General features: G+C 40.8%; 1 protein-coding gene across 1 annotated transcript in view; it reads right to left on the reverse strand.

Annotated features, from left to right (window-relative positions):
• Positions 1–25,849, reverse strand: part of stt3a (STT3 oligosaccharyltransferase complex catalytic subunit A) — a 65,900-nt gene that overhangs the window by 12,303 nt on the left and 27,748 nt on the right. Inside the window, 13 exon segments of the mRNA XM_052039794.1 lie at positions 1,584–1,700; positions 2,676–2,864; positions 4,052–4,207; positions 6,072–6,163; positions 8,199–8,354; positions 11,424–11,604; positions 12,706–12,870; positions 15,050–15,088; positions 15,090–15,157; positions 17,808–17,898; positions 18,981–19,126; positions 19,525–19,646; positions 21,056–21,116. Coding sequence (XP_051895754.1) covers positions 1,584–1,700; positions 2,676–2,864; positions 4,052–4,207; positions 6,072–6,163; positions 8,199–8,354; positions 11,424–11,604; positions 12,706–12,870; positions 15,050–15,088; positions 15,090–15,157; positions 17,808–17,898; positions 18,981–19,126; positions 19,525–19,646; positions 21,056–21,116 — 1,583 coding nt within the window.

The following is a 25,849-nucleotide window of genomic DNA, read 5'->3' on the forward strand; positions in this document are numbered from 1 at the left end:
TCAGAGGCTTGGCCGTGTGGATTCAGAATTGGCTTGCCTGTAGAAAACAGAGGGTTTTGGTGGAGGGAGTGCATTCGGATTGGAGGGCTGTGACTAGTGGGGTCCCACAGGGATCAGTTCTGGGACCTCTACTTTTTGTGATATTTATTAATGACTTGGATGAGGGGGTGGAAGGGTGGGTTAGCAATTTTGCATACGACACAAAGGTCGGTGATGTTGTGGATAATGTGGAGGGCTGTCGAAGCTTACAGAGGGATATTGATAGGATGCAGAGCTGGGCTGACAAGTGGCAGATGGAGTTCAATCCGGAGAAGTGTGAGGTGGTACACAAGGCAGAGTACAAGGTTAATGGCAGGATTCTGGGGAGTGTGGAGGAGCAGAGGTATCTGGGGGTTCATATCCACAGATCACTGAAAGTTGCCTCACAGGTGAATAGGGTAGTTACGTAAGTTTATGGGACGTTAGCTTTCATAAGTCGTGGGATCGAGTTTAGGAGCTGGGAGGTAATGATGCAGCTCTATAAAACTCTGGTTAGACCACACTTAGAGTACTGTGTCCAGTTCTGGTCGCCCCATTATAGGAAGGATGTGGAGGCGTTGGAAAGGGTGCAGAGGAGAGTTACCAGGATGCTGCCTGGATTAGAGAGTATGGATTATGAGGAGAGACTAAAGGAGCTAGGGCTTTACTCATTGGAGAGGAGGAGGATGAGGGGAGACATGATAGAAGTAAACAAGATATTAAGAGGAATAGATAGAGTGGACAGCCAGCGCCTCTTTCCCAGGGCACCAATGCTCAATACAAGAGGGCATGGCTTTAAGGTAATGGGTGGGAAGTTCAAGGGAGATGTCAGAGGGAGGTTCTTCCACCCAGAGAGTGGTTGGTGCATGGAATGCACTGCCTGGGGTGGTGGTGGAAGCTGATACATTGGTCCAGTTCAAGAGATTGTTAGATAAGCATATGGAGGAATTTAAAACAGAGGGATATGTGGGAGGAAGGGGTTAGTCTTAGGCGTGGTTTGAAGGGCTGCACAACATGGTGGGCCAAAGGGCCTGTATTGTTCTATATTAGTGTCAAGGGATCTAGATCCACCAGAGGGTGGAAAGTCTCATCTGAAAGATGGTACCTGTGATGGTGTAATACCACTGTGGTATTTCATTGCCAGTTGAGTCGATGTGCTCAAGAACCCACAACTGAGTTACATCTGATGCTTTCTGCACCAGGGTATGGAGCTAGCCAGAGAACACACAAACATCTTTGGACCCATGGAGAAAACTTAAATGTTGAGCTATGCTTTCTGCTATCAGAGGATTATTTAATGATTCCAGCAAAGGGCAGAGATAATGAATGGATTTGAAACTTGAATTTCTAGCAGACACAATGTTTATTTTCAACACTAGAGGGTGACCTAGAGTTGCACTGGTCACACGAGACACTGCAGAGAAAACAAACACCCGACTACATTGGAAGCTGATAAACTTCATTTAACCTGAAAGTTAGCCCTACATAGCACTTTCTAAATAAAAATACAAATCCCGTACTGTGGCTTCACCTGAGCTGAAGTTACATTTTCCAAAGAGACGCACCTGCCCAACTCTGGAGATGTGAGTGTTATTCCAGGTGTTGTTGTCTACCAGGATGGTTCGATTGGCCATTGCTGTGATTTGATAACCGTAATCCCACCACGACATCACTTTGGCATCCTGAGAAAAGGGGAAGATTCAAACAAGCCAGCTTTGACAGGAAGCCAACCATTCCTTTAGCTCAACTGATGCAGCACAATGTACCCTCCACAATTCTATGGGAGGGACCTGAACGTGCAAACAGAGAAACTATACCTACTGGCAGTTCAAGCCTTCACACTAAATGATCACTCGCTGTCAACGAGCCATGTCATCTCTAGGGAGATGCATCAAAACACAATGATCCAGGTAAATACTGGAAAATTCTGATCAGAATCAAAAAAGCAAGCCCGCCTTTTAAAGACCATTTGTTCCATTAGCAATGTAACATTTATTCCCCATTTGGCCTGACAGCAATAAGTATCAGCAACGCAACGTGGATCTGAAATCACTTGCAGACCAGAGACCAGGAAGGGATGGCAGGTTCCCCTCACTAAAGGGGAATCATTTTTATTAAATACATGAGCCTTCAAGTGTCAACCACTAAATTCCCCATATTTATTAAAGTCAGTTTCAAAATTTGCCAATGGTGGGATTTGAACTGATGACCATAGGTTCAGTTACTAGACCAGCACCATTATCGTTGGGCTACGAGTTTTACTTTACACAAATCACATTCTACTCCGACTAACTTCGAGGCGGCAAGTTTTAAAAAGTAGGTGGCTATGGATTTTACAACACAGACTGTCTCAGCCTGAAGAGGCCCTGTGGCACCTTGTTTGCTCTAAAAGCATCAGTCACATACTGCACTTTGGACTTGGACTGTTTGCATAATAAATAGAAAAAACAATAAAAGTTCAGCTGTTGCATTGCCAAAATTTAAATTGTTTTCTCTTTGTTCATTCATCTACCTTGCCTGCTCCTCACAAAACACCAGTGAGACTTGTGTCCTTGTGTCTGACAATCGCAGTTTAAATCCAGCTTGGATTCCCTATCATTTTTTAACCATTTTCCCCCAGCTTGCAGAACTCACTGAGACAAATTCAGTGACCATACCTCTGGAGTATTGTGCCTGAGCCAGTAGTAAGCCTCCCTGAAGTCATCAAAGATTATCCGGCTTCCGTCACCTCCGCGGGCAGACAGAACGATGGAGGGAGACGAGTACGCCTCACTGGTCACCCAGGTAGAATGAAAGGTGTAGGTTATCAGGAAGAAGGTCATCACAAGCACCATTCCACTTGCTACCTAAATTAGGGCAAATTACGGGCAAAGATGGTGAATAGCATCCTTGTGCTCTGGAAACAATCACATCAGTTCCTTACAATCATTGCTGACCTGATGTGCCACCCTCACCCCCATGATTCAATGTGCTCCCTCCTTTATTGAAGGCTGTAATTCACACCAAGATAATCATAGAACCATATAACACTACAGCACAGAAAACAGGCCATTCGGCCCTTCTAGTCTGTGCCGAAACTTTATTCCGCTAGTCCCATTGACCTGCACTCGGTCCATAACCCTCCAGACCTCTCCCCTCCATATATCTATCCAATTTATTCTTATAACTTAAGAGTGAGCCTGCATTTACGTCAGATGGCAGCTCGTTCCACACTCCTACCATTTCCAAATTAAGTAACGAGAAGTTTATTTTACAACACAGAACAGGAGGCAATATCAGGAGAAATTAACAGGAGGAGAAAAAGGATGTTGTTTTGGTCACTTATCTGCAGATGACTGGAAAAGCTCAGTGTAAGTAAACACTGGACTTATGAAGTGTTTATCAGGTGATCAGTTGCGCCTAAGAGCATTTCACAGAATGATTGGTTTTGGTTACGTAATTAATGTGCTTGTGTTGTCTTAAATATAGCACGTGGTGAAAATCTCTTTGCTCCAGTGAGCTGCTATGCTGCAGTAGCCATAGAGGGTGTGGGTACTGAAAAGTAAAGTGGACTCCCAAGTTGTTGTTGAGTGTTGTAGCAAGGAACTGAGTATGACATTGGTAGAGGATTCTTACACTCAAGTGGATGAGTCTTACAATAACATACCCAGACTTGCGCCTTTTGTGTTTCAAGTTGTTTTTGCTTCACATACTAGAACCATTATTATTATTCTCTCCCTCTCTCTTTCCCTCACTGTCCTGCCCTCCCCGATCCAAAATAGAATAATGGGATGCCTTATGTCCTCAGGAGAGCACAGACACTGTCAATTTAACACCTCATCCAAAATATGACACCTCCAACAGTGCATCCCTTCAGCAGGCCTCTGCCAAAACTCTGCCCAATCTGCTGCTTTGGCTGAGATATACTCGCTATCTCAATACAGGGTTGGTACTTCATCTGCCAGACTATTTGAGCAATTTATCACTTTAACACAACACAATTGATGCAGCAAACAGCTAGGTCATGCGTTGAGTGACCCAGGGGACATTGTACCTCATTCTTGATCGGGTAAGTGGAATCCTGCTGCTTTTTCAATTTCTTATCAGGACGACTGATATCCAAATTCTTGATGTAAGTCGACAGGACCTGAGAGACACCAATTCCTGACAGAATACACATCACCGGGGCCAGCACCAACATAAGCCGAACCTGTGTAATATAAATGAGAAAATTAATAACAAGAATAAAAGACAGGCTGAAGGTGGTCATCAAAAGCATCATTCCACCTGCTATCTAAATCAGGGGAGACTGCAGGCAACAATGATGAATAATAGTGGTTAGGACCTATAAAGCCTTAAGGGCCACTCACTTGAATGCACAAGTGTTGTGAATTATTAATCTGGACTGCTGCCTCAAATAAAAGATGTGTTCTATGGAAATGGAGCATCCTGTAGACTGCACAATGCATCAGTGGTAGAGGGAGTAAACAGGGGCAGAGGCACAACTGATAGGAAGGGAGAGTAGTTCTTGCTCAATGCACTTCCTGTCTTCCCATCAGAACCACATCAAGTGGTTTGGATTCAGCCATGTGAAGAATATTGCCAGTATTAGAGCCACTGCCCTATCCACTGATGGTACAAACACCAAGCAGCTCCAATGGATGGAATATGTCTGTTCGACCCCAAGATGCTGCATTATCTGCTAGGGATGCAAGTTTTTCATCCCCATGCATGATGCACACACACAATTATATTTCGCACTTACCTGTTCATGGGATGTGGACATCACTGGCATTTATTATCCAGCCCTAGTTGCCTCTGAACTGAGGATACAGTTAAGTCAACCACGAGTGAGGTTGAAATCATATTGGCCGGACCAAATATGACAGATTTTCTCACCTGCTGCTAGTACAGTAATTACTGAACCATCAGGGACTGTTTTTAGAAAACATAGACAAAGTATTTAGCACACAGACAACGTCTCTGATGTGTCATCTTACTAGTTAAGCAAACACAACTGCAAAATTACAGACCTCAGAGAATAACATACAGTTACAACGGACTGTGTGTCGTATTTCCCACATAAATAAAGAGAGAGGAAATCCCCTACTTCACAAAAATAAAATTTTTGAAAGTTGTGGACTACACTGCTGAAGCATTAATCCATTCCTGTAAATTGCTCTTTCTATAATTACTCCTGTACTAATCAGGACTTCATATTGTGCACTCCGCAGTGATCTTCCTATCACAACAGAATGTTTAATTTGGCTGTTGCAACTTTTGACCACCGTCTTAAACAGAGATCGGGCATTGTAGATGTATACTTTTTTTGGTACTTGTGACACTGATGCAGCTGGTAAGACGTTGTAACATAACGTCCCTGTTCTATTAAACAACTCAGACTTTTTTTTGTAACTGAGGCTTGGTAGAACAAACAGCTAACTGGAATATTCTTTTAGAGCCATAAAGAGGCCAAAGATTTATCTCTAAACCAATTAACCTCCGTAGGAATGCAGACAGCAATGATAGTTTTGGCAACATCTGGTAACTAGAAGGAATGAGGCTATAAGGAATTAAGCTTGTTGAGTACAGATGACCTTGGAAGGGATGTGCACTGAATGATCGGTTGAATCGAAAGGGATGTTGTGTTATGATCATACACTGACCAGGGACAGGGGGCTCACCCCTGCTGGGTTAAAAAGTAATAGTTAAATATTTATAGATTGGTCAAGAAAATGCTCATCTACGATGTGTAATGTTAGAGCTGGATGATACCAGTCACACGCAGTCATACAGTGATTATTATACCCCAAGCATAAGTCGTGATTTTAAGTCATCCTGGAACTGCAAGTGGGTGCTGCTTTGCAAGTATTAAAATAAATCAGTGAACAAAGGAACAAATTTGATGCAGGAGTGTGGAGGGAGACCGAACTCCACAACAGGCACATTAAGCTGGACTCAGTTATTGTTCACTTCAAACATTCTACATGCTCACCATTATGTGTTATTAAAACCCAATGGCAATGGTTTATGTGGCAATGATACCAGCATTCACAGGTTGGAGTGATTCTTACCATCACAGCTGAGAAGTACATGCTGGTGACTCCATACATGATGATGAAAATCCTAGCATCTGACAGGTTGTTGAAGCAATAGTACAAACCAACTGCAGGAGAAAAGCAGAAAAATGCCCAAGTCAAACACAAAACAAGTTAGCCAAGTTTGCAAATTTGCCAGAACCCAATTTCATAACTTGCATAGAAGAACAAAACAGGACAAGACTGTATCAAGAGAAAATGTGGATATGGCCTATAATGTCTTTCAGAAGGCCTTCAATAAGGCGCCATGAGATTAATAGACAACATCAAAGCACATGGGATTGGGGCTACCACACTACCATGGATTGAAGATTGTTTTACTAAGCAGAAGAATACAGGAATAAGAGTCCAGAAGTGATATACGAGGTGGAGACGAGCCGATTTAGCCACAGAGAATGTCATGTTACAGAGGGTGAAGCAGGCATCCTTTGGGACAGCAAAGAAGTCGGTAGCAAAACCAAGTCATATCGAATAATGGGGGTAATGAAGAGTTCAGTTCAATAAGAGAGAAAGGAATAGACAGTTATAGGGGGAGTTCCGGTGAAGCTGTGTGTATGGAAAAATAGCAGCCAAATTACACATCGTAAGATTTCACAAACAGTAATGGGAAATCTAGAACAACAAAAACACTGGACGTCACAAAATTACACTAAAAAAATTTAATTAAAAACCTCAGTGAAACCCAATTTTCTTCCCAAGTCTAACCCACATGCATCTCAGACTAGAAACACAGAAACAGTCTGGCAAGTTCCATGACAAAGTATAAATATAACTTTATGGCATCTGCTAAACTCAACTTCTACCACCAAGACGCCAAGAATAAAAGGCAGTAAGGAACACCACTATCCCCAAGATAAGCAATATATTCTCTCATCACTAATCTGCCAAAAACCAGCACTATGAAGTACGCTCAGTACACAGAATACAATGATTCAGGAATGTGGCTCCTAGAGGGTAATTAGGAGCAACTAATGCATTCTGATCTTCTATTCATTCATCTCTCAAATGAATAAAACATATTTCAAATCAATTTAAAATGTCAAATTCTCCATTTAGAAAGGTCATTTTCTGTAATATTTCAGCACTAAACACTTTGATTATGGTCCCACTGACTAGCCAGGTTCCAAATTTATTTTCTAGTTTGTGCTGCCTCAGCGAGGACATTGAGGTAGTCCCATTATGGGGTAGCTTCCTCTTTGGTACCATTGTGAGGGCGGAAATTGCCCAAGTTTGTTTTTCTTCTCAAGATGTAAATGAGTTGTACATCACCACACACACCAGAAAACAGCGCAATGGGCAATGTTTTGGAGTGTTGGGAATAGAAAAAAAAATTAACGCACCTTACAAAGCACAAACATTTTAAGAATGGCAAATCTGATCACTACAGCTGAAAATGGGTTTAATACATTCAGGTCAAAATATGCAAATCTAACAGCTGTAGGTAATCCAATTTTAACTTACTAAAATTTACAAAGATATATTGAACCAATAGTTGTTGTATTGCTGCAGTTAGTATGAGTAGATTAAAAAATTCCAAATCTTATACTCAGCTTAACCTTAGGAGCTTCTTTGGAGACTTGAAAATAAGTGAAATTAGCAGAACCTCCCAATGGTAATCAGTTTGATTTAAGAATACGAAGAGCTCTGCATTTTATTTTCAACAAGTGCATATGACTCTGTACACTACTTGTGCTGAATGTAACTTGGATGTCAAAGTGTGCAATTTTTTTGTGCTGCTTTTGCCAATAAATGGCCAATTGCTTTGTAAACAAGAAGTGGATAGACCAATCTGTTACAATGCCCTCCAAGCTTCAGTTAGTTTGCTTGCATTTACCATCTCCTTTCCAAAGAACAGTTACTTAGTTGGTATCTTGAAAGAAACCCAGAATTACTATAGCAAGTTGATATTTTTTTTTGAAAAAAAGCAAGGTGAGTAATAGCTTCTTTCAGAAAGAGAAAGCGTTCATTTAAATCATAACTGTTTCACTCAAACAGGAAACTGCACAGATCTTTTAATAGCCCAAGGAAGCTTTCAGAATAGAATTTTACATAACCACCCAGACCAGAAGGATTAAGTAATTAAAGTTTTGTAAATATGCATACCTGGGAACATGAAGACAAGGAGTTGCAGGTCAAAATAATATGAAGACCAGGTGGTGGGCTGATGCTCAGAGACTGAGGCAATGATGGGAATGTTGTTCTTGGCATAGGAAGGATCTAGTAAAGAGTAGAAACGGCCAGTCCATGGGGAAATCTTGCCTGCAATGAAACCAATTTTCTAGTTATGGTCAGAAAACAAGTAGTTCAGTTGTTACAAGATGTGGTTTTGGTTTTAGGCATTCTCAAAACATTTACTCTTCATGTGATGAAGTATTAACGCAGAAGCTTTTCAAACTCAAAAGGCAGCAACCAAGCAAATAATAAATTGACAGGAATTTCGAGACCACATATACAGGAAAAAAAGGAAATTGTGGAACAAATATAATACCAGCAGGAAATGTCAGACATGATCACTGAATGCAAGATTTATAAATGCTAATTGATAATCACAGAGCAATCTGTTTTGTTGTAGGCACAAAGGTAAAAACAGAAATGAAAGGGCAATATGACTGATGTAGTTTTTAAAGAGTGGGACAAATTAGGTATTACTTGTTTTCAAGATCTGTTTGTTGGAGGAAACCTTTCTTCGTTTGAACAATTGTCTACCAAATATAATTTACCAAAAACTCATTTTTTTTTAGATGTTTACAAATTAGAGATTTTCTTCGATCTCAATTACATTCTTTTCCTTTGTGTCCTGATAAGAATTTATTAAATGTAATTTTTAATTTGGAACCCCTTCAGGATGGCTCAATATCTAATATTTATGACAGATTACTAGGAATGAGTAAGGTGTCACCGGATAAAATTAAAAACGCTTGGGAACAAGATTTGCAGATGTCAATTTCTGAGGAAACTTGGAATGAAATTTTCAAGTTGGTTAATACTTCTTCATTATGTGCTCGTCATTCTCTCCTTCAATTTAAAGTGGTCCATAGAGCTCACTTGTCTAAAGATAAACTATCCCGTTTTTATTCTGATATATCTCCTTACTGTGATAAGTGCAATAACGGAGTGGCTTCCTTAATTCACATGTTTTGGATGTGTCAGAGTCTTAAAAAATATTGGACAGAGGTCTTTCATACTTTTTCTGTACTTTTCAAAATAAATTTTAAACTTAATCCTTTGATTGCACTATTTGGGATTGTTGGAGAAAAAGATATAACTTTGAAGGCTTCTGATTTACATATTCTGGCTTTTATTTCTCTTATAGCCAGGAGAGCAGTACTGCTTAAATGGAAGGAAGCTACTCTGCCTACGCATGTTCAATGGTCATGGGATGTTATGTCATACGTGAATCTAGAGAAGATTCGCTGTTCAGTTTTTGAATTTAACCTGGACTTACAAACCCTGTGGGGACCCTTATTGAATTATATTCAAAATTTCTGATTTGGGGACTAAAACGCAGATATTGGCTGACACTGTACGTTTTTTTTTAAGGTTTTTTCCTGGCTGTTTCTTCTATTTAACAGCTTCGGGTTTTGGTAGTGGGGGTAGATTTTTTTTTTGTAATAAATATTTCAATTTTTTCTTCCTTTATTAACTACTGTATGTGATTATTGATTTAGAGTATTGTAATCCTAAGTACGATTTAACACAATGTATTCAGTAGTATTTTTACTCTTTCTTGATGCATGTACTCTGTATTTTTTTTCATGGATTTAATAAAAATATTGTAAAAGAAGAAATGAAGGGGCAAATACAAGTGGATGGAGTTGAATAGATATGCCAGCTATGAGCAATTGAAACTAAAGTACTTCTCAGATCTGTGTACACATGTGATAACACTGGACAGGGTGCATAGGAGATTCACTGAGATGTTGCCTGGGAAGGAGCCTTTCAGTCATGAGGAGAGACAGGAGGGATTGGGTATGTTTTCCCAGAAGCAGAGGAGGTTATGAGGGAGCATGACTGAGGTATATAAAATTATGAGGGATGTAGATATGGGGAAAAGTTTCCTGCAGTCTACCCTATCAGAGGTAGGGTACATACTGTGAGGATGTGTAGAGGACTAGAGGTCTAGAGAACTAGACGACATAGCTTTAGAGGGATTTGAAGGAGACCTTTTTCACACAGAGAGCAGTGAGCTCCTGGAATTCACTGCCTGAGAGAATGGTGGAAGCAGTGTCTAGACGAGCACTTAAATTGTCTTGGTGTGAAAGGCTATGGGCCAAGAGGTGGGTGATGGAATAAAGGAAGGTGAGTGCCCAGCATGGACATGGTAGGCCAAATGGCCCATTTCCATGCTGTACGACTCTATGACATGCACTGCGGAACCAGAGCTGCACTTGTCACTCAGGTTTAATAAAAAGGTCATTTAAAATGAAATTACTTTGACATCAGTTCTATTAAAATCCTTGACGTCTGGCAGAATGAGAAGCTTGATGTTCCACCACTCCAGCTTCTGACAAAGGCTATTAACGTCTGGCCTCCACAGTAAGCCCTATTTGGGGCACGGCTCGGCTCTCTGCATTCAGCCCAGGTGAGAGTGGGCACACAACAGTGGGCCAGTCCCAAAAAGTTACACATTTGTCCCCACCTTCTATCGACCCTCAATAAATTTTCATAAACAGCGAGAAACAAGGTGGTCTGCTTCAGCCAAATGGCCCACTGCAGCAAAAAAAAACAACCTGATGATTAGCATCAGGAGCTGATGAGGTTTATAAGATTATGAGGGGCATAGATAGACAGCTGGTATCCTTTTCCCGGGGACAAAATGTCTAATACTAGAGGGCATGCACTTAAGGTGAGAGGGGGTGAGTTCAAAGATGATGTACAGGGCAAGTTTTTTTTTAAAAAACACAGAGTGGTGGGTGCCTGGAATGCACTGCCAGGGGTGGTGATGGAGGCAAATACGATAGAGGCATTTAAAGGGGCTCTTAGATAGGCACATGAATGGGCAGGGAATGGCGGGATATGGATATCATGAAGGCAAAAGGGATTAGTTTAGTTAGGTATTTAATTACTAGTTTAATTAGTTCGGTACAACATCGTGGGCTGAAGGGCCTGTTCCTGTGCCGTACTGTTCTATGACCACTGAGCAAAAACATTCAGTTATCTCTAGTCATTTCCACGTAACCTTCTTTTATCAATGTTTCTTTTGCAATGAGGATTTGATTAGAGAAACCATCATATACAGCCTGCTGGGGTTTCTGCCAGCTAGTCAGTGGATGTAATGAGAGAGTTAAAGGGAGAGGGATGGAAACAATATGCACAGTGATACTGCACCTGTCAGCATCAACACAGTTCCTGCAGACAGAACGACCAATCCCACCAGAGAGATGACACTCTTGAAAAGGATCTCAAATTGTTGTGGATTCAACTTGCTGCGTAGGTAGTCAACAAAGGCATGAATTTGGCACAGACCAAAGACACCCAAGGCAGCCATATGCTCTGAAGATTGGACAGGCTGAGGGAAGGGAAAAGAAAACAGAGTATTAAAGCTTTTCTTTATCGAATGCCCAGAGCAAAATTGTACATGGGGTACAGTGTATCCCACATGTAAACTGTGCACAATATTGAACAATGCCTTCATTTGGTGAATTGCAGTGAATTGTTTCCTGGTGAGTGCAATTTTAGAGACGACAGAAATTAAAGCTGAAAATGTAACATTTTTAGGGAAAATGTACCGCAAGTCTGCTAATGATTATTAGAAAAGAGTGAGAGAACAGTAAATTCCAAATGACTTCTCTATGACTGTTGTGAAAATGATTCAAGAACTGAGAAAGCGTTATTGCATGAGCTGCTTATTTTAGTTGGAAATTTAGCCCAAAATTAACTGCATATACCTTGCAAAATGAATCACATGCATCACAGAAACAATTCAGAACAAGGGATCCTAATCTTAAACTTAGATTCAGGTCGTCCAGAAGTGAAATCAGAAGGTATTTTACCCCACACATACACAAAGCATAGTGCATATCCTGAATTTGTTCCTGCATGAGGTTATAGATTTTGAGAATCAATAAAAACTCTTAGGTTTAGATAATGATAAAGTTTTGTTTGGAGGGACATCCGTAGATTTGGATCAAAGGCAAGTAAATGCAAGATCAGTCAGTCAGTCAGTATCTGATTAAACGGTGAAGCAAGCTCTGAAGCCTACTCCCACTACTGTAATTTGAGAAACCTGAACAAACAAGTAAAAGGTTTGGCTTATTGGTCCAAACTGGCACTACAGGTAACCCCTACTTTACAGCTTTCCAGTTATGTGAATTCTGTCAGGGCACATTTCCAAATCACTACCCAAAAATTTGAGATACAGAATAAAAGTTGTTCTCACAGAATTTATGTGGAAATAAATGTAAATTAATATAAAATTTATTCCTTACAATTTGCATTTTTTGATGCACAAGCAGATGACGTGATTTTGCATTACCAACTGTTGTCTGGGAAACACAACCTCCCCGCCAACACAGAGTTTGGTCCACACTACCCTATATACTAAGATGTGCTTGATCAGAGGCTTGTGGAATTTTCTGCATCTTTAAATAAAGGCAGTAGTTTTACGAACCTGGAATCCCACAAAGGAAATCTGCATCGAGAGGATAGTTCCAAGGCTGAATACTGTACAATACGCAACATAGATCCGGTGGGAAAATCGTCCAGTCAGCATAAGGATAAGTACATGAAGTGGGATCAGATTAATCAGGAATACATAACCACCCCAAGAAGAAACCTGAGAAAGATAAAACATGCCACGGTTAAGATTACAGCAGGGCCAAAATCAAGTAGGCATGAACATTCTTACAACATCAACTGTAGGTAGCAATAGACACTGATATGAAATTAATTTCTGTTTGTCTAGCAAAAAAGACTGCACTGTTTCAAGATACAGGTCAAAACAGTTGAACCAAGCTAAACAGCACTTGTGCCATTACAGTTACCTCATTACCTTGATCATTAGTTCAACACTTAATGCAGTACCAACGTACAAATATGATAATTTTACCATAACAAAATGGTGAACATAATAATCACATCAAAAGCTAATTAAATGAAAAGATAAAGAAATCCTAAAGCTACTCTTCTCCAGCTACATGCTTCTAGTACCAACTACAATCCCCAGGAAGTTGTTGTTCTTGAGGCAGATCACTTAAGATGAAGGATCTTTAACCAAAATGTTTTACTGCTTATCAGTCTGGGTATCTAGTACCCAGAAGTGCAAAATCTTTTTGGAATACATCCTTCCAAAGGAGCCTAATATATTCCAAGTATCTTCAGATTTCAACAAATACTAATTTTGTTTATTAAATATTTCTAAAATGATTCTGCAGGATAAACAGTTCTTGGAAAAATGAATGGTAGCAGTAGGCTTTTTCCAATTGCTTTGGGTTCTAATTTTGCATTATGTTTTTTAAAATGACATAGACAGAGGCCTGTAAGACACTAAACCTATGCCGACACAGGGGCAATCCCATTCCCCCACTTATTTCTCTATAACTTATTCTATTTCACACACCCATCAACTCCACCCTGGTGCTCCTACAACCCACTTGTACTTGGGGTAACTTACAGTCACTATTTAACCTACTAACCAGCTTGTCTTTGAGATGTTGAAGAAAATTGGAGCACCCAGGAAAAACCCACTTGGTCATAAGGAATACTATGCAGACTCCACACCGACAGCACCAGACATCAGGACAGAACCTGGTTCACTGGAACTGCAAAGCAGAAGCTCTAGTAGCTACACCACTGTACCGCTCTCAAATGCCTTTGTTATATATGACATTGGATGTTGTATCAGGACCTGTATAATCACCATTTTGAATCACACTAAATACTGTTGGGGTTTGGATAATTAATTTTGCACCTTAAATTTTATTTCCATGAAGCACCCTTCAAAATTTCAGCAGCTGGACCTTCTGACACACAGTGACAAGTAAGATAACAGACTCAAAATAAATAAATTCCTCATGAGATGGAGTACAGAAGGTGGTAAAGAGTTGGGCAATAGGGATATTCAATCAATAAGTGCTTCTGCATTAAGATTGCGACTGAAGTGTTCTTTTGACATCAGTCACTGAGTGCCACTGCTGATTTCCATAATCTTTGTGCAAGGAAGCTCTCAATCTGCCAGGAGTATGACTAGCAAACACCAGCAACCACCTCAGGCTCCAATCCTAGAATCTCACAATGCAGGTAGCAGCAATTGGCCCATCAGACCACTAACTCCCTCACTTTCTGTGCAACCTGTAAATTTCTGAAGTGCTCAACCAACTCCCCTTTGAAATCCTTTTAGGTAGCTGTTTTTTTTTTGGGGGGGGGGGAGGGGCAGGAAAAAACACAACTCCTTGTGGACCAACAGCTCACAAAACAATTCAATACGATAAATACACAGATGTGAAGGAAATCTGACAAATAGAAGTTCCTCCATGTGAAATAATTACTGTCAAGCTAAATTTAATTGAAGGTTAGAGAGGGGTTAGCTTGCGATTCAGACTTTTGGATGACTTTTTTTGTTACTCAGCTAGGAGGACAATACATTGGGATGGAACATATATACACGGGCTGCCCCCAGCACATTCTCAGTAACGCAAAGAGACGCATTTCACTGGTGTGTTCGATGTACACGTGACATAAATACCTTATCATATCCTTCCCTCTGAATGGTAAGCAAAATAGAAATCAGCCTCAGCCACTTCCTGGTAGTATTTTAACAAAGGTGTGACCAAAGGGCTGGATAAATAAAATAGTATGTAACGAGATTCAAAAGTATCACAAAAAGGTTGATATTTGAAATAGTCATTACAGGCCCTGTTACAACATCCAATGAGATTTATAACAAATAGTGGTTGTACAAGTTTGGGGGCAGAGTCAACTCTTCCTGTCGGCCTTGCAGTTGAACAAGTGCTTACCATGTAGAAGTAGGCAATTGCACAAATAGCAGACCAGGTAGATAGAGCCAGATTTCACAGCCTTAATCCAAGTGTAGTATGTGAGCAACATGCAGAAGATAGCAATCCCTGTAGAGATAAACATCACATATTACCAAAAGGCAGTAAACTAATTAACAGGCATCTTAGACAAATCACTTCCATTTTCATTAGCATTCTTTATTCAACATAACTCCAGATCCAAGATCCAGCAAACAAAACTTTACAATCAATAAAAGGTTCATGTGATCTGGACAGGAACTTTAAAAACCTGCTATTCTTTGAAGTATTTCATACCTGGGCAAAATCTTAGACTCAGTCTAGCATAGGCAAAGTGCTGGCCTTCGGATGAGATGCTGATCAAAGGACCAGGTCATATGTCCTTCTGATCCAGACAGGTAATTAAAGGTGCAAACCTGAAAGAACAGAAAGCTCCCTCATGCCTTGGCTAACCCTTGCTACCTCAAAATGTCACAATCAAAGAATTGATGTTGATTCACCTTGGCTTGCTGAGAAGTATTTATGAATAACATCCTCTGCATCCCAAAGGAAACTGGACCCATTTACACAAGCATTAGAGAGAAGCTCTAACATTCAAGTTAGACGTGCAACCACCTGCCCTGAAACAAAGAATGGAAAATCCCAGTGGCAGCAAAGTTCACCTCAATTTGGAGTCACACTGAACCTCTAGTGCAAGTGCAAGTGCACAATAATAGAAGCCAATGTTTTCAAAAGCGATGGCCTGGAATTTCCATCTGGCAACTTGCCATCTGTACTTACCTACCTGCTGAACCCAGCAAGAACTCTTCAAAGGTTCACTCTGCTCTGCATAGTGCAAGGCCTTCTGGTCATAAATCCAACAGAAATGATTTACCCATGCCCACAGGCTGTACCAGCTGTCAAACTGGTGGCATCACAGGCAGACAGGTTGGTGAAGGCCGCTTTTGGCACGCTGGCCTTCATCAGTCAGGGCAGTGAGTATAAAAAATGGAATGTTATGCTGCAGTTGGACAAGAAGGCCGCATTTGGAATATTGTGTTCAGTTTTGGTCACCCTACTATAGGAAAGATGCCATTAAGCTGGAAAGAGTGCAGAGGAGATTTACTAGGATGTTGCCAGGACTCGAGGGACTGGGTTACAGGGAGATTTGGGCAGGCCAGGATTTATTCCTTGGAGTGTAGGATACTGTGAGGCAATCTTACAGAGGTGTATAAAATCATGAGGGGCATAGATAGGGTGAATGCGCACAGTCTTTTTCTTAGGGTTGGAAAATCAAGAACGAGAGAACATGGGTTTAAGGTGAGAGGGGAAAGATTTAATAAGAACCCGAGGGGTAAACTTTCACACAGAGGGTAGTATGTATATGGAATGAGCTGCCAGAGGAAGTGGTTGAGGCAGCTACAACAACAATATTTTAAAAGACATTTGAATAGGTACATGGATAGGGAAGATTTAGAGGGATGTGGGGTCCAAACATGGGCAACTGGGACTAGGCTTAGGTGGGCATCTTGGTCAACGTGGACAAATTGGGCCAAAAGGCCTGTTTTCCGTGCTGTATGACTCTATAACAACTTGAATGACAGATTATCATTCACAAGTACACAAAACTGTTAAAATTAAACATAATTTTGAAAAATGTAAATTTATAAACATAACAATTAAAATAATAAACCTAATAAGGCAGACATCAATTTCTCCCCACTGCAATGAATCAGTTTGCCAAACTTGCACTACATCTTAAACAGCAGAAGCTCAGCAGCTGGATTTCCTGGCTGGAAAACTGCTGGAGTTCACCACACTTTTGCTGGACCATCATGAGGAGTCCAAACCGATCTAACAGCAACCATCAGCTGTGCAGAGGTTTGGAACATCTGCATTTCCACACACTGACCGTGGAAGTTCCAAACTTCTTTGCTGATAAGGAGGTTAATGCTGGACAGTTCTTTTACTGAGCTGCCAGCCTTGCAGAAATTCAGACTGATTATTAAACTTTTTATAAACAACAACTTGCATTTATATGGTAAAACTTCCTAAAGTGCTTTTCAGGAGCATGAACAAAATTCAACACCAAACTCTACAAGGAAATATTGGTCAGAGGTATACTTGACGGAAAATCTCAAAGGAAGAGTTAAAATAAAATCCAAAGAAATTTGGGAAGGAGTTGCAGCAGTTAACAGCACAGCAGTGAAAAGTGGTGATTTGCAAGAGGTCAGAAATGAATGGTTTCAGCGATTATAGAGAGAATGTAGGCAAGGCCACAGAAAGATTTGAAAATGAGGACAAAATTTTAAAAATGGACCAGATTAAGGGTAATAGGCAAATATCACACAGTGCAAGGAGTAGATTAAGGGAAACCTGCCAGAGAATATTTAGAGTGGTCACATTTAAAGAAAGTCAGAGCACAGAAACAGGCCCTTCAGCCTAACTGGCCCATGCCGACCAAGACTCCCATTTAAACTAGTCCCATGCGCCCCGCATTTGGCTCATATCCTCTAAACAAGTAATGAAGATATAAATGAGGGAATTCAGCAGGAAATCAGCAAGGGCAAAGACATGGGGCGGGGGGAATGAAGATATTATACCATTCTGAAACAGTTTCTTCTGAGCATTTGAAAGCAAGACTGGAAGTACTTATAGTTCATTAGCATTAAGGGTTATATTGCTAATTTACACTGCAGCAGCTGTAAAATTAATTAAACCAATTTATTCAACACAAAGAACACTTGGATTAGCTCCTTACCTTCATTATCATAGGAGCCAGCCACTGACCGAGAGATGTAACCGGGAACCACTGCAATCATAGCTGCAGCTAACAAGCCAGCACCAGCATCCTGAAACACAATCAGCATATTAATGGAGCACAGATTTTGTTTTAAAAGAAAAAAAAATGACAAATGCTTTAACCTGAAACAAAATTAGAAAATGTTGAAACTTTAGACAAGAGATTCGTTGTCAAAATTTCAAGAATGTACTTCCACAGAAAACACAAATCTGCCTATATTCTAATAAGCTTGCTGTGTCTCAAGCAGTGTGTTTTATTGCAAATAGTTGTCTCAGACTGAAATAGCCATGTTTTTAAAACAGTACTTACACTCATCTCAATACTGGCTGTTAAAGCAGTTTACTCATCACAATTGTGAATATTATTTGATGCCTTTCCAATTTTCATTACTTAAAGCAATCAGCACCCCATGCCACTGTTAGTGTACATATTATAGACCTTACTATAAATTCTAAAGCACTTTAGAGATGGTGTGGTTTTTCAATTTACTCACAGGTTGAGTTTAATTTCTAAACTCTGGAATTGCAGAATGAGAAATCATTTGATAAAAATGCTAAAACATCTCAAGTTCAGACTCCCTAAATGACAAGTTCTGACTCCCTAAATGACAAGTTCTATTCTAGAACAGATTGTACAGGTTGATTAGCTAATATTGTGACCTTGGTTATTATAAGCCCCTCCACCAAACTTCAGGTGTACTACTTATGTAAACTAAGCAGTGCCAATCCCAGCAGTTAAGAACCACTTTTGGGCTAGTCATTAAAAACTTCTGCGAATATACCACCACAAATATCGAATGCAAGTGATCATCGCTGGTGATACCTGTCCCATCGTTTACTGCTCATCAAGAGAAAACCAAGGATTCAATCTGCCAAGATTGGACAACAATCCAATTTGCCAACTGAACATCCATCCAAACAAAAAATTCTAAAATGCTTACAAGTCAATAGTAAATAAAGATAGAGATCCTGCAGTGAAATAGTTCTCCTTTAAAAGAATAATCTATTGTGAATTAATAATTCCCTGATAACACCGTTGGCATTGCTAGCATTCTAGTTTGAAGTGCTGCCCTGAGTTAGTTTTAGTGGACCTTCGTCTCCAGCAGTGTACAGTTACTGGTTCGTTCCCTACCTTCAGTTCCTTCGTTAAGTGGTAAGTGACAATAGTGGTGAAAGACGAGAAGAGAGGAGCAAGAAACACGCAGACGTTCCTGATGTCAACCGTGATATGGAAGAAGTGCAGCACGTAGTAGAGGGCAGCGGAAGTGATCATAAGACCTGGAAATAAATAAATATTGTCAGACTCACGCAAAGAAAATGTCATTGTTGGACCTCTCCAGAATTTTTGTAGAATACAACCAAGGCCACCAGTACCTCTACAGCCACTTCCATTATGACCTCTGGATGCAAAGAATTAAACCCAGGGACTTTAGCTCAATTAGCCTGCCCAGTACTTTTTTTTCTAGTTATAGAAATTGATACAAGTTCCTTCTTCGCCATAACCTCTTGATGCTTAAAAAGTCTAAATCAATACCCACTACTGGGTCAGCCTCCAATCCTTCTAGGACAATTAAGCTACAACATCTTCAATGCTAAATAAATATATACCAAAAAATAACTAAACCACTATAAATAAACAAACAGATTAATGGATAAGGTACCAGAACCATACTGACCTGGATAGATTGTTCCTCCGATAATCCTGCCCAGTGGATACCAGGCTCGATCATCAAACCAATTATGGAACTTGTAGAACCCCTCTTCAGTGAGGAAGCGAGTGGTGCGGTAATTGAAGTACCTAAGTTTCAGGGGTGGGAGGCAAGGGGTAAGAACACAGTAAATTCCCTAATACATACAACTACTTCAGTGGTTTACATCACTGTGGCAACTTGATAAAACAGAGAAATAAGCCAAGACTGCAATGACTCAAGGTGGCAGCACAACAGTATCTTCTCAAAGCCAACCAGGGACAAACAATAATTACCAGTGGATGTCACATGTCAAGAATGAAGAAGACAGACACACAGTGTAACAATAAAGTACAAGGCAGGCTGAGCAAATGTTTGGACTAAGAGATGAGGTTTGAGCAGGTTCACAAGAAGTTTTTAAACAGGCTGTAGTGCTCTTCAGTTAGTAGGATAAATTACTCTGATAATACAACCTACTGTCCATCAACCTCCTTACACTTGCAAAAGCTGGATGCAGTTAAGAAATCACTACATCTATAAAAGAAAAGTGATAAAGGGGTGAGGGTCAGGTTATCTGGAGAGAACAGAAAAGCTGGAATTGTTCTCAGAAAAGATTACAGGGAGATTTAAAAATGGTGTTCAAAATTTTATAGGTTTTTGATGGATGAAGTGGAGAGATGCTATTTCCACTGGCCACCAGAGGATCTAGACTTCAGGAAAGTTTGCAAGAAAGTTGTTATAATCTGAAGTGCACAGGCTAAAGAGGTGGTGGAAGCAAATTCCAAAGGGAACTGGACATACAGTTGAAGAGATAAATATACACATGGTATGTGAATGCGATTAATTGGACAGCTTGGATAGTGCAAGCCAATCGGCTGAATGTTTCCTTTTGGTGATGCATTATAACATATGTACAAAGTCTTATGAACTGGTGCGAATAAATTTCTAAAGCTATTTTCTAATAATTTATTGCTATGTCATCCCATGATACATTCCTGATTGTAACACTCCAGTGAATAATCCAGGAACTTTCTACTCCACACTACTGCCAGCATATCTTCATCAGCCTGTAGCAGCTCACCACTACTTTCTCAAGAACAATTAGGGACAGGCAACAAATGATAGTCTTACCAGCAAGGTTAAGAGAGAATAAATGAATGAAATATCTTGATACTCGAGGGTGAAGTCCCAATTCACAGTGAATTTTATCAATAATAATATCCACGACAGAAATACAAGATTTTGGCTGCTTCTCTAACCACATTTTCGACTCTTACTCCAAGTTCAGCTCAATAATCCAAATTCTTCCCAAAAAGTAAGTGATTTGCTCAAAGACTAGAAAGTCACTTTGTTCCATCCCCTAATATGAGAGGTAATATGAGAGCAAGTGCTAAAGCTACTGTTATGCATTAACAAGTTTGGCTTAAAAAGTTGAAGCATTTCAAGATACGCTTATTAAAAAACACTAAAGTCTGGTGATATTGGGAGTTTAAAATCTCCAAAGGATGGCAGTACTTACGGATCAAACTCGTGGATCACACTCTCAAACCTCAATACAGAAAATAACCTGGTGGAGAATGCTGTGGAAAAAATGTACGGAATTGCTTACTAACTGAAACCACACTTTTTTCCAATACAAGACTTAACACATACATATAGCTGTAGGAAGCAATGATTGAAGTTAACCACTTGTCAACCAATTTCACTTCTTGTTTCCAATCACCAGTTTAAGTTTCTACAACGTCCATATATCGATTGCAGATTCTTTTTGAGTCAGAATCTCAATGAACTTCTGCCTCGTTCTTTTAAGATCATTTGAGTATGTTGTTATTGGAAAGCTGTCAGATCATGAAAACTTGGAATGGAGGCCCAAACACAGACAACCTAGCATGCCTTTTGATTTAGTGAATATATAAAATCTTTAATACCTAGGACAGTAATCATTAAACACCTCTCTTTAACCAAACTTTAACTGCCAAACGTGCTGCATGATGAGAATTACAAAAACTGTTTTCAAGGTTCAATTAATCAAGCCCTGAGAAACATACTACTTAGCCCCAGCCTAAGACTAAAATGGCATTGATTTGTGCCACTGCATATGCCATTTCATTCCACACATTTTATTTTCATAGAAGTGACATTCTATGGAAGCTAGGAGTCACTGGTGATCCCTGATACCCTCCCATGTGCTGTTTGTCAGAAAGTTATTATACGGTGCTGGTGAGGGCCAAAACCTAAACCACACAACCATAGAACAATATGGCACAATACAGTCCCTTCGGCCCATGTTGTGCCGCCCTTCAAACCACACCTAAGACTATCTAACCCCTTCCTCCCACATATCCCTCTAACTTAAATTCCTCCATATGCTTATCTAACAATCTCTTGAACTTGTCCAAAGTATCAGCCTCCGCCACCACCCCAGGCAGCGCATTCCATGCACCAACCACTCTCTGGATGAAAGACCTCCCTCTGACATCTCCCTTGAACTTCCCACCCATTACCTTTAAAGCCATGTCCTCTTGTTTTGAGCACTGGTGCCCTGGGAAAGAGGCGCTGGCTGTCCACTCTATCTATTCCCCTTAATATCTTGTTTACTTCTATCATGTCTCCCCTCATCCTCCTCCTCTCCAATGAGTAAAGCCCTAGCTCCTTTAGTCTCTCCTCATAATCCATACTCTCTAATCCAGGCAGCATCCTGGTAAATCTCCTCTGCACCCTTTCCAACACCTCCACATCCTTCCTATAATGAGGCGACCAGAACTGGACACAGTACTCTAAGTGTGGCCTAACTAGAGTTTTGTAAAGCTGCATCATCACTTCGCGGCTCTTAAACTCGATCCCCCAACTTATGAAAGCTAACATCCCATAAGCTTTCTTAACTACCCTATCCACCTGCGAGGTAACTTTCAGTGATCTGTGGATATGAACCCCCAGATCCCTCTGCTCCTCTACACTGCCCAGAATCCTGCCATTTACCTTGTACTCCACCTTGGAGTTTGTCCTTCCAAAGTGTACCACTTCACTGGATAGAACTCCATCTGCCACTTGTCAGCCCAGCTCTGCATCCTATCAATATCCCTCTGCAAGCTTCTACAGCCCTCCACACTATCCACAACACCACCAATCTTTGTGTCATCTGCAAACTTTCTAACCCAGCCTTCCACCCCCTCATCTAAGTCATTAATAAATATCACAAAAAGTAGAGGTCCCAGAACCGATCCCTACAGGACACCACTAGTCACAGCCCTCCAATCCAAATGCACTCCCTCCACCACAACCCTCTGCTTTCTACAGGCAAGCCAATTTTGAATCCACACGGCCAAGCTTCCCTGGATCCCTTGGCCTCTGACCTTCTGAAGAAGCCTACCATGTGGAACTTTGTCAAACGCCTTACTAAAATCCATGTAGACCACATCCACCGCACTACCTTCATCAATCTTCCTGGTCACCTACTCAAAGAACCCTATCAGGCTTGTGGGGCAAGATCTTCCCTTCACAAAGCCATGCTGACTGTCCCTAATCAGTCCATGTTTCTCCAAATGCTCATAGATCCTGTCTCTTAGAATCCTTTCCAACAGCTTACCCACCACAGACGTAAGGCTCACTGGTCTGTAATTCCCTGGACTACCCCTACTACCTTTTTTGAATAAGGGGACAACATTCGCCACCCTCCAATTCTCCGGTACCATCCCCGTTGACAACGAGGACTCAAAGATCCTAACCAACGGTTCAGAAATCTCCTCCCTTGCCTCACGAAGCAGCCTGGGGAATATTCCGTCAGGCCCCGGGGACTTATCTGTCCTAATATTTTCTAACTGCTCCAACACATCCTCTCTCTTGATATCTACATACTCTAGAACATTACCCTCATCAACACTGTCCTCAGCGTCATCAAGACCCCTCTCCTTGGTGAATACTGAAGAGAAGTATTGAGAACCTCACCCACTTCCACAGCTTCCAGGCACATCCTCCCACCTTTGTTTTGAAATTGGACCTACCTTTACCCTAGCCATCCTTCTGCTCTTCATGTACGAGAAAAAAGCCTTGGGATTCTCCTTAACCCTACTCCCGAAAGCCTTTTCATGTCTCCTTCTCGCTCTCCTCAGCCCTTTCTTAAATTCCTTCCTTGCTACTCTATATTCCTCATGAGCCCTGTCCGATCCTTGCTGCTTACACCTTATGTATGCTGACTTCTTCTTCCTAACTAGTTGTTCCACTTCTCTCGTCACCCACAGTTCCTTCACCCTACCATTCCTTCTCTGCCTCACCTGGACAAATTTATCCCTAACATCCTGCAAAAGATCCCTGAACATCGACCACATCTCCATAGTACATTTCCCTTCAAAAATGTCACCACAATTTAAACTCCCAAGTTCTCGCCTTATAGCCTCATAATTCGCCTTCCCCCAACTAAATATCTTCCCGTCTTCTTTGCTCCTATCCCTGTCCATGACAATTCTAAAGGTTATGGAGCAATGGTCACTGTCCCCCAAATGCTCACCCACCGATAGATCTGTCACCTGACCTGGTTCATTACCTAAAACTAGATCTAATATGGCCTTCCCTCTAGTCGGCCTGTCGACATACTGTGTCAGGAATCCGTCTTGGACACATTTAACAAACTGCGCCCCGTCTAAACCTTTGGCACTAAGTAGGTGTAATCAATATTTGGATAGTTGAAGTCTCCCATTATAATAACCCTGTTATTTTCGCACCTCTCCAAAAACTGCCTCCCAATCTGCTCCTCAGTATCCCTACTGCTACCGGTAAGTGTGCAACAACTCACCTGCTGAATCAACTAGCCCTGAAAATGGATGGCGCTGGAGCATCAAGCCCACACCCGGCCGTCGCTGGCAGTGGAAAAGGAAAACTCGCGGGGGCTAGTCCGCGACGAGTAGGAGGGACGCTGCGGTGAGCACGGAAGCCTAGGGCGCGGGGCCGGGTGGAGCTGCCGCAGGTGCAGATCTTGGTGGTAGTAGCAAATATTCAAACGAGAACTTTGAAAGCCGAAAGGGCGAAGCCAGAGGAAACTCTGGTGGAGGCCCGCAGCGGTCCTGACGTGCAAAACTTCATATATCTGATTTTGTTCTTGGGTAGCGAACAGCATAGGGCCAAGTATATCAACTGGACACAAACATACAACTGAAAGAGGACATCAACTAAATTGCTGAAATTTCAAAACTGTTCCTAGAAAGAATTAGCATATCTTCTCCATTGATCACTTCTGAAATGTCAAGTGTTAAAGGTAGTAGATACCACAGACATTTTTTGAATGACGGCCATCTCAGATCTTTACACCGGATCAGAGAATGGCAATGGTCACAAGATGTTTAACTGAATGGTTAGGGGTCAATTTTATATGTTTGCTTTTCAATATGTAGGAATAACTTGCCTTGAAGACTAATTTCTCCACCATAAGCAACTTAAATGAAACTTTAAAAATTAACAGTTAATGGAAAATAACTAAAAGATCAATGGGTTTTAGCCAACATTTAAAATTTTTTTTTTAAAAGTTATACAGACCACCTGAATTAAAAAAAAGTTTGTTTGGCACCAACTTGCTCCCTATGCATTTCCTTATTCATTCTTCGAGGAACAACTCAATCTTTTTACTCCAGTGCAACACTAAGAACAAATCTGTATTAGCACCTTTCAGCAAGTTCATCTCAAAGTGCTAGGATTTTCTCACTTAGTATTTACTAAATTCAGCTGGATGGCTGGAAGTACTCACAACTCAGTCTGTGGCTCTTTTACTCACCTCAGTGCTGAAATACACACTAAAGCCTCAGAAGGAAATAGGAAATGGGAGGGAAAATAATTGTGTATTTTTCTACTGCACTACAAGATACTGCACCTACGTGATTCGATGTGTACTTACGCAGTGCCTCATGCTGATGCTGCAGTTATGATGAATATACAGTTAAGATGAACATGCAGCTAAATCTGGAATTAGACCTCAAAGATGAAGTGGAGCAATTGTCCACTAGGGAGAAAATCCCACTCACTTCCATTTAGGAGTTAGGTAATGCCTTAATCACTCAAAAACCAGGTCAAGCAAATTTTGACAATGCAAAGCATGTAATTTACACTGAAGCTAAATTAATATCGTAACTACGCACCAAGAATTTTACAGACAAATTATTCAAGATTAAATCAGATGCAGATTAAATTTAACTAGGAGATATCCTAATGTGAAAATTCACAAGCGCTGGGAAAAGCCAGTACATAGCTATTGACGGAAGAAAGAAAATTACCAAGTAGCAGTTAGCTGGAAACAAACTTCAGCTTTAAAAGGGAAGAGAACAAGAGA

Source organism: Pristis pectinata, chromosome 27 (assembly GCF_009764475.1).
Source record: "Pristis pectinata isolate sPriPec2 chromosome 27, sPriPec2.1.pri, whole genome shotgun sequence".
Lineage (NCBI taxonomy): Eukaryota > Metazoa > Chordata > Chondrichthyes > Rhinopristiformes > Pristidae > Pristis > Pristis pectinata.